General features: G+C 45.8%; 1 protein-coding gene across 2 annotated transcripts in view; it reads left to right on the top strand.

The window, feature by feature from the left end:
• Positions 1 to 8,054, top strand: part of CRTAC1 (cartilage acidic protein 1) — a 181,688-nt gene extending 173,634 nt beyond the window's left edge. The window contains exons 12-15 of one of the 2 annotated variants that reach the window (XM_036737084.1): positions 4,344 to 4,489; positions 5,147 to 5,189; positions 6,590 to 6,733; positions 7,337 to 8,054. In XM_036737084.1, the coding sequence (XP_036592979.1) occupies positions 4,344 to 4,489; positions 5,147 to 5,189; positions 6,590 to 6,733; positions 7,337 to 7,455 (452 nt within the window). In that variant the 3' untranslated portion in view covers positions 7,456 to 8,054. The remainder of the gene's footprint in view (positions 1 to 4,343; positions 4,490 to 5,146; positions 5,190 to 6,589; positions 6,734 to 7,336) is intronic. The other variant, XM_036737085.1, reaches the window with a different exon arrangement.
• The last annotated feature ends 1,856 nt before the right edge of the window (positions 8,055 to 9,910 follow it).

Below are 9,910 nucleotides of genomic sequence, written 5' to 3' on the forward strand. Positions count from 1 at the left end.
AATCTAACTGTATGTGATACTCAGGCCCTCCAATACTTAGGGCTCGGGGAGGGGGGTCATGCAAGCACCCCTTTTGGGAGGAGGATTCTGAAGGACAATAACCTCGCTCTGACAAGTCTGTCCATCTCCTTTTGCTTCTGTACATCACTATCCCGTCCAGTCTTTCTGGGACTTTTGCCTGCTTTAAACTCTAGATTTGGGATTTATTTCTCCCGTGTGTTCATTCTCAATATTCAGCCTGTTTGATCTCATTGGTTTTTCACCTCTGCCCTCATTTCTAGCCATGTCAGAATGCTCCTGGGGTCAGTGCCAATCACAGATCTATTAGCTTTCTGCTTACAGCCTGTGAAGAATTCTCATTCTCTCTCCCTCCCTCTCCCTCTCTCTCTCTCTCTCCCTCCCTCTCTCTCTCTCTCTCTTTCTCTCTCTCTCTCTCTCACACACACACACACACACACACACACACACACACACACACACACACACAATGGAGAAGACTGCATATTTTACATTCTGTATGGTTGTTTCAGCTCCTAAGCTTCGGTTGCTGACTATTCCTCGCTGTGTGGAGGCGGGTTGCTGTTTGTTACCCAACACATAAAATAAAATAAACGCAAATCATTTCCCTGCCCCCACCAATCCATAAGAAAGCCTTCCCTGCCCTAGAGATGTCAACACAGAAGGCCCCTTTTGTCCAGGCTTTCAGCTCTTTTTTTTTTTTTTTGCAAGTAAGACAGGGTTAGTATCTAAGCTTCAGCTCTTGAGGAAAGAAAATTCAATGGACCACCCTTCCCCCTGTAAAAATGACTTTATTAAAGTGCAAAAATATTCCACCAACTATATTCCCACCATCTGCTTTGTTTCTAATTCTTCTGAAAAGAGCAATCCTGTTTGTCTCGATTGCCTTTGTCCTTTGTAACTGCCTCAGACTGCTTGGGGCTGCTCCTGATCTCCCCTGTCCTCTCTGCTTAATATCAAGGTGAGCGGTCTTCACTTGCAGCCAGCATCAGGAGAGGCTCGCCCTAGGCTGTACTGAGGACTGTACTCAGGGGAATCTGGGTGGCAGAGCCTCCATCTTAGTCCCCCCTGGGGACCCTTCCTTACTCTAGTGGCAGCTCTGACACGGCCTCGTCCAATCCTAGGATCACAGGGATTTAGCGCTATGGGCTATCTAGTCCAATCCCATCATTCCCCAACCTCAGAAAAATTATTTGGGGTTTATTTTATTTGTATCTTGTAGCTACTTATCTATATACATGTATAGAATGGAAGCTTCTCGAGAGCAGGGACTCCCACTTTTGTGTATGCCCAGCGCCCAGCACAGAACCTGACACATATCAAGTGCTTAATAAACATTCCTTGAATTGAATATGGAGGAGGAAACCCAGGCCCACAGAGGCAAAGGGACTGTATGGCCTCAGGTCACCTGGCAGGAAGGAGCTGAGCCTGGATGGGAGCCCAGGTGGCACCCCTCCCCCAATTCAGTCATCTCCAGGGACTTCCTACTTAACTCCAGGATCAAATAGAAAATGCTATTGTTCCATTTTTTAAACCCTTCAGAACAAGGTCCCTTCTGACAGTTCCTGTCTTTTTCCATTTTACTCCCTCCTCCTCCTTTATATAGTCCATGATCCAGTGACCCCAGCCTCCATCTCCTGACCCCATGAATTTGCACAGCCTGTCTCCCATTTATGGAACAATCTCCCTCCTCACCTTCATCTCCTGGCTTCCTCCAAGATTCAGCTCAAATGGCTGCTGCTGCTGATGATCTTTTTTCACCTTTGGCCCCTAGTGCCTAATATTCTTTCTATTATATAACACTGCCCCTTTGGGTCTGTCAGAACCAATAGCCCTGGAGAAGGTCATAGACCACAGCCACTGCTGCCCCACCCAATGCTCCAGTAATGACTTTGTCCCTGCTATAATTCACATCCTGGTACCCCAGACTCCAGCCATGCTGACTGACTCCTATCATAACTTTGCAGCCTAGGAAACAAGGCAGAACTTGTAACCTGGCAGCAGGCCAGGGGAGATAGGAAGAAACAGACTCCTTCCTGCCCATTCTGAGATCCTGCAAGTGCTCTCAACCCAGGCCCTGGTACTTAATAAATGCTTGCTGATTGTTTGACTGATCTCCATTTGACAGATGAGAAAACTGAGTCATTAAGTGACTTGCCCATGGTCACCCAACTAGTAAGTACCTGAGCAGAACCCCCTGGCCTCTCCTGAATGTAATTCTCTCCGACTTTCAAGTCCAGAGTTTCTTCCACCAGATCTTGTCTAAGTTCACACAGCCAGTGTGTGTCCCAGCCAAGATTCAGATATCTCCTGACTCAAAGCCCAACTCTCTTCCTGACTCTGGATGTCACTTCTCGGATAACAAAGGTTTCTCCTCCAGTTGCAGTGGAAAGGTGCTGAATCTGAATGTGAGATGCCAGAGCAGATAACCCTCGGAAGATTACTGAGTTCACGATACAACATGGGCAATACGATATTGTCTTTCAAACTGTCCTTTCGAAGGGCTCCCTGGCTGATCTTGTGGTGTCTTTGACTTCTTCACTAACACAGATGCTGATGTAGAAGGGAATAGTTGCCTATGCAGCATCATTTGGGTTCTCTGAGCAAGGGACAAAATATCTCAGTCTTCTGTTACGAAGGGAAAAAACCCAAGAGACAGAGTTTCTGGGTAATTAATGATCAATTTATTAATTTAGCCTAGCTAATAATCAATAAATCGATGGTCAGTGGTTTCTCTCAGCAACCAAAGACCCCACCCCTGCCATGGAGACACTGAATGGCTTAAATAACCTTATGAGAGAGAATGCCCCTGACACGTAAAAATCAACCAACTGGTATGACATTGAATGAGGAGGTGGGCTAGACATCTTCAGCTCCTCCTGCTGAGAACCTGGCTTGATCATGTGCCTCAGCTGCCTCCAGCAATCTGGACAGGGGAATTCATCTCCATTCAGACCACCCTGGTTGGTTTTCTCCTTCATGAGCTGGGTCACCCTAAACTTTAATGGAGGGGTACATAGACAGGGGCTCATTTTCTCCAGGTTAAGAACTGGATTCTGTTTACACTTTAAACAGAAGCAAGGTTTCCTAGTTGGGTGGGGTCCAGCCCAAAATGGAAGAGCATGTTCCCTGTGGGTTAGGGTTCATCTCCATCAGCCATGTCCTTCAGAGGCTGACCTTCCATAAGAGCTAGGCCTCAATGAAGAAGCAGAAGAGAAAAAGTTTGCATCTTAGTGTAATAATTGGTTATTAATATAATAGAAAGATAATTTCTCTCACTTATTAGGGGACCAGCTGGCCTAGAAGTCACTACATAGCCATGGCATATGTCCCACTCAATTCATGTTGACTGTGGAGTGTCCCCAGCCTTCATCCCTTAGCCCGGGCTCCCAAGGTTCACGAGGCTGTCCTAAGAGGGTTATAACCCTATCCTTCCAGCCCCATGGATTCTTTTTTATCAAGGATGGTCCTGTCCCTGAGTGCAAGGGTGGGCTTTAAATCCAAGAGATTTGAATCTACAGACACACCAGGTAATATGAGACTCAAAAAAGATGTAAAGTTCTGCGGATGAAGTGAATGAAGTTCAGGATTTAGGGTCAGGAAGACCTGAGTCTGAATTACCTCAAGGAAATTACTAGCTGTGTCTCTCTCAAGCTATTTTCTCATCTGTGAAATGGGTGTAATAATACTACCTAACTCACAGGGTTGTTGTGAGGATCGAATGAGAAGATGACCTATGTAAAGTGCTTTGCAAACCTTAAAGGTTATGTAAATGCTAGCTATTATAATTAATTTTCCCTTCATGATTTGGCAATTACAATCTGACTGGGGATCCTTAATGATAATAATGACTCCCATTTCTCTAGCACTTTGGGTGCTCAGATGCTTTCCTTATAAAACCTCAGTGAGGTAAGCAGTACACGTATTATTATATCCATTTTATGGATGAAAAAAGTGAGACTTTGAGAGGCCCAGGGTTCATATGGCTAGAAAGTAGTTAAGCTGGATTTGAACCCAGGTCTTCTGCCTTCGAGTCCAGGATTTTCTTCAGGATGTCATGCTAAATGGACTTATTATGCCTGCCCCAAACATTGCATGTTTTTTTGTCCAGGGGTGGGAACCTGCAGCCTTGAGGTCATAGGGAGCCTTCTAGATCCTTACGTGATTAATTTATCCTTTTGTGTTCTTCAAGAAAAAAATAAGCTCTGGTTGCTATTACTTTAGGATCTTCTCCAAAACAATTGTCTAGTGGAACAATCTGGGGCAGGATATGAATCTTACACTTCTTCTCTCCTCTGCTATGTCTGTCCTCTCTCACGCCACAGGACAGGACGAGGCCAGCAGCGTGGAGGTGACGTGGCCAGATGGTAGGGTTGTGAGCCGAGGGGTAGCTAGCAACGAGACTAACTCTGTGCTGGAGATCCCCTATCCCCAAGAAGAAGATGGGCCGCTCAAATCAGCAACACTAGAGGTGGGCAGAGGGTCTAGGCCCCACTATGATCTCACCTTCTCTAGAGGAAGGCACTACTCACAACCCCATAGAAGGGAATCCAGAGAGGGTGGGCCAATTAATGGGCCCATAGCTAAGGTAGATTCTCAGTTCTTGTATCCAAGCCATCTCATCCCTTGAATGAGACCTCTTGTGACCTTCAGAACTGAGACGAAACCTCTTAGCAAAATGTAGGGCTCCTGGCAGCTCCTCCCTTGCCTATGAGAGCAGCAGCTCTGACCCTCTTGGCCTCTAAGCTGCAGCTGTGAAGTGATAGCCTTGGCTATCCCTCCTTTAATTCTTCCCAGCACCACTGGCTGGGGAAGGTGGCCAAAGGAGGAAGAGGAAGGCCTAAAAGTTGGGTTTCCTAATTCTGGCTCATAGATTCCACTGTGGAGAAGGGAAAAGAGCAGGAGCTTGAGGTATCAACAGTTGGACTCTTGAATCTCCTTTGGTCTAAGTACAAGGGAGCAAAAGACCTGGGAAGGAGGGAAGAGGCTGCCTTCAGGCACTGGACCTGAGCTCAGCTTCTGCTTGATCTGGGGTCTGGATGGCAGCTGCTTTGGTGCTGTGACCAGAGAGGGCCTGGGACAGGGACATCGAGGCTCACTGATGTCTCCACTTCCTCCCACCATGCAGTGCGGCCAAGGATTCTCCCAGCAAGACAATGGACGGTGCATGGGTGAGTTGCCAACAGGGCCCATGGGTCAGAGGATTGGGGGAAGGGAGTAACCATGGAGCTTTTGGGGAAATAAAACATAAGGCCTCATCCAGAAGTTCAAGATATTTGTGAAGGGGTGGGAAGGACCTTGAGGAGGGAATGTGGTGTTAGACGAAAGGAGAAATGCCATGATAGAAAGAACGAATTGATATCCTAACTGGAGCACATCTTGACATTCAGTTTCCTGCCAAGCAAATGTTTATTAAGTATCTACTGCGGGGATACAAAAATGGATGTGAAACAGACCTTTTTCTCAATATGTTTACAATTTAATGGTGGGGGGTAGAGGACGGCACATACATTTTAAATAACTATGTTACAAGGGAGATTCATTAGCTGCGTGACCCTAGGCAAGTCACTTAACTCTGTTTGCCTCAGTTTCCTTATCTGTAAAATGAGCTGGAGAAGAAAATGGCAAACTACTCCAGTATCTTTGCCAAGAAAAGTCCAATAGGGTCATCAAGAGTCAGGCACGACTGAACAACAAAAGTCAAATGTAAAGGAGGAATTTAGACAAAGCGCTTTGAAAAACTTTCAGGAACAGGGAGGAGAGATTATTACAGAAAGGCTACGTAAAGAGGAATTAGCAAGGGCGTACGGATATCATAGTCTGGTCCAATAGTTTGGTAGAGTCTGGTGTTGCCACCATGCACTAGGAAATGATTGGCCTTAGGCCAGCTGGTTGTAAGGATTCTCCTAGACTTAGGGCTGGAAGGAACCTTAGAGATCCTCGAGTCTAGCTCCCTCGATTTATAACTAAAGGAAGTGAGTCCCAGAAAGGCCAAAGGTCACACCAGTAGTAGGTGTCAGAGCTGCCATCTGACACCAGGTCTTCTGCCTCTAACCGGGAGCAGACTGACTGTGGTGAGCAGAATTCAGTGCATATAATTCAGTAAGCATTTAAGCATTTGTCATGGCAGGCATTGTTCTAGGAGCTAGGAGTCTGGGCTAGGCATTATAAGGGAGTGTTGGCCACATGCCCAATGGGACACCTTGCAAGGTAGCCCACAGGGCAGTTGGGTGATGGGTTGGGTAGTCAAGACCACTCTGAGATGGGATTACAATATGGGGCGGTGGACAGGCCATGGTTGTAGTTGCTGGCTGGGGGACAGTTGTAAAAATGAAGAAGGTAACAGTGACATTCAGACTCTTAGTGGTTGCCAAGGTCTCACAATGGAAACTTGGCAGCTTGGGATGCCTTGTAGAGTTCTTCCCATGCAGTCAACACTCCATAATTGTTTTTCCATTAGGATGATTGGCAGGGAGAAAGTGCCCAGCCTGGGAAGAATTTTTATTCACCGGCTCCTTCAGCCAGCATACATCTGGACTGCTGAGCGACTGGTTCTTCTCTTACTTTTCAGACACTGATGAGTGTATCCAGTTCCCATTTGTGTGTCCCCGAGACAAGCCAGTCTGCGTCAACACCTACGGAAGCTACCGATGTCGGACGAACAAAAGGTGCAGCCGGGGCTATGAGCCCAATGAGGATGGCACAGCTTGTGTGGGTGAGTGGAAGACATTAAGAGTCCCAAATGTAGCCCAAGAACAAGGGGAGAGTGGGACAGGCAAAAGAAAGTCATCCTGATTCCCTTAGGTGTGGGGATACCATAGGGATCCCCCATATCCAGGATGCTCTAGCTCAGCTTTCCTATTAGTTTAGAAAGATAAATTGAGGGTTTCCTAGATAATACTCCCATGAAAAGTAGTGAGGTATCCATCTCCTGGAGAAATCATTGCCTCCCTGCCCTGGGGTGAGAAGCCACACACACACACACACACACACACACACACACACACGCACACACACACGCACACACACGCATGCACACACTTTTTGTTTTCATGGGGGACCCCGGTCCATAAGCTATGCATTGGGCCAGTCTTGTAACTGAAGAGTTACAATTCTCTTGCAGTCGTATCTTCCTCAGACTAATGCTCCTGTCATTAAGTCAGTGATCCTCTTCCTACTGGGAAAATAAATTACTTCTTGTTAACTTGTGTCTGAATTGGCCTTTCTCTTCTTCCTCCCCTCCTCCTCTCCCATCTCTCCCTTTATCTATCTCTCGTTTTTGTTTTGTTTTTTCCCTCCTCTCCCACTCCCTCTGCAGCTCAAGTGGCCTTTCTAGGTGGATACCCTTCGGCCGCCATCACAATCTCTGAGTCTCCCTCTCAGGCCTCCTTTCTTTTTCTAGGCCTTGGACTTTGCCTACAGTTATATGCACTTTAATTCCCGTCAATAAAGAAAGACTAACAACCTTTGTGGAACTGAATCTCTCTCCCTCTGCCTGTTTCTCTCTCCACCCCCGTAGATTCTGCAGTGTTCCCTCAGAGTCATTGAATGGACAGCAGAGTAGCCATCTTTGAAAAGGGAAAGGGAAGTTACTGATATTTTTGTAAACAGAGTTGTTTGTGAATCCTTTCTTTGCATGTTTTCTGAGAAAACAGAAAGGGAAATTTCTCCCTCCCTCCCTTCCAAAACAGCCACGACAGTCCTAGTTCATCTGTATCAGTCTGTGTTGTAACCTTTCTCTTGTTTATTATTTTGCCCTTAGCAAAGATGGCTCCCAGGTGGTTGCTTGCTTCATTATAATGTATCATGTGCCTGCTGGTTTGGCCTGTGCTGTTTCTTCTTTGCCCACCCTGACTCCCTGGAATGGAGAACACCTTCTTGAGGGGATGGTGCTGGTGGAGGTGGTGATAGTGGCAATGAGAGTGGGGGGAGGGGGGGATAGGGTTTCTTGATGAAAATGTTAAAATTTTAATCTGCTAAGTCTTCCAGCCCCTCCCTCAGAGAACTTATGCCAATAAACTGTATGCTGGATATTAGCGCTGAGCTGGTGGAATTCCTCTGGGGCAATAGATGATGCTTGAAATACTGTTGCACATTTTGTGTTTACACCACACTTTGCACCCAAAATTCCATCCTCTGAATCATCACAGAATGCCTTCTTCTCCATAATACTTTACAGTGAAGCCAAAAAGAGTAGAGAAAATGTCATACCCAGGTCAGATGGTGGTGCTAAGAACGAATGACACACAAGTGGCATACCTGCCATGTGGGTCATCCACCAGCCTTGGGTTCTAGACCTGACTTAGCCTTGGGTTCTAGACCTGGCTTAGCCTTGGGTTCTAGACCTGGCTCAGCCCCAACTTATTGAGACAATATGGGAAGTCTCGCCTCCCTTCTCTGGGCCCCAGTTTCCCTCCCTGTGAAATGGTAGGTTGTACTAGGTATTCCTCAAAGTCCCTTCAAACTCTAATAGTCCATAATTTTTTGACCAAGTAGGCATGCCAACAAATTTCCAGGTGCCAGCCAGGCCCCACTGAGCACAGCAAAAACAATACAACATGGCTATGGACTAGCATGTGCTCCTTCTGGGAGGCTGGAGTTCAGTCCAAGGAAAGGGGTTATGGAACGAGGAGACAGTGCTTGTAATACAATTCAACATTTCCCTGATGTCACAGTCCGCTTTGAGATTGAAGGACAAATAACAACAAACAACTACTACCACAAAGTACCTACTATGAGCAAGGAATTAGTCTGGGCAGTGAGTTGATCGGGCTTTTCCTCCGAGGAGGTGAGTTAGTAGGAATACAACTCTGGCAACCCTAGTTTTTAGAAAAAGCCTCACTGCAGATGTTTCTACTCAACATTTGGGGATGCTCAGGACCAGCCTGCCTTCTGGGGCTGGACCTAACACATAGAATACTTTAATAATAAGTCTTGATAGTGAGAATTGCCATTACTTCGCATTAAATTGCAGATATCTTCTGGGAGGAAAAAGGAGGGGGAGAATACAGTGCCCCAAGATATAATAAAATCACACTTAGAAATGCAGTAAACCTTTTAAAATCACCTATTTAAAGGAGAGCTGCAATTTTCTGATATTATAATAATGATACTCAAGATAAATAATAAAATGTGAATCCTTAATAGGTACAGCTATTTTTATATTTGTAACACTTGTTTGAATTATAAGTCTAAAGCAAAAAATAAAAAATAAAAACAAAAACCACAGCTTAACTGAACAGCTATAAAATGGGCTTCAGAAAAGCTTTCATTAAGATACTTCTGCCTAGACATGGGTGTTGGGGAAGGGAACTTAGACCTTCTCTTCCAAAATCTCTCATTTCACATATGAGGAAACTGAGGCCCAAAAATGACTTTCTCAAGGTCACACACCTGGAAGAACCAAGATGAAAACCCGTGTCTTCTGCCTCCCAAGCCAATGCATGAGATGCAGCCCCCCCTTGATACTGGCCTACATCTCTTTGGGAACCTATTCCCTCCTTAGGAAGGAGTGGGTTAATTGGAGGGGAGGGGTCTAGGAAACATACAAATTCAACAATTCAAACAATTCAAAATGTGGCCGTGCCCAGAGATTCAAGATCATGTTAGCTAGAGCCCACACAACACTAAATTACAATGCCATCTGACGTTTCTTGGATACTGGCTTTGACGACAAAGCCCCAAAGTAAATGGGCAGTTCATTTGTCGAAACCCACTGACTGCCAAGAGGACCAGAAATGTCAGTAAAGGAAGTCTCCAGGCAATCTAAGTAGTCACATTAGGTTTCTGATTCAGATAAGGAATGGATGTAACAGCAAATGTCTGAATGTCAAGTTGGTTTTTTTTTTATAATGAGGTCTTCCTGTATCCATTTGTGGGTGGAGCCAGCTGA

This window comes from Trichosurus vulpecula, chromosome 8, assembly GCF_011100635.1.
Source record: "Trichosurus vulpecula isolate mTriVul1 chromosome 8, mTriVul1.pri, whole genome shotgun sequence".
Classification (NCBI taxonomy): Eukaryota; Metazoa; Chordata; class Mammalia; order Diprotodontia; family Phalangeridae; genus Trichosurus; species Trichosurus vulpecula.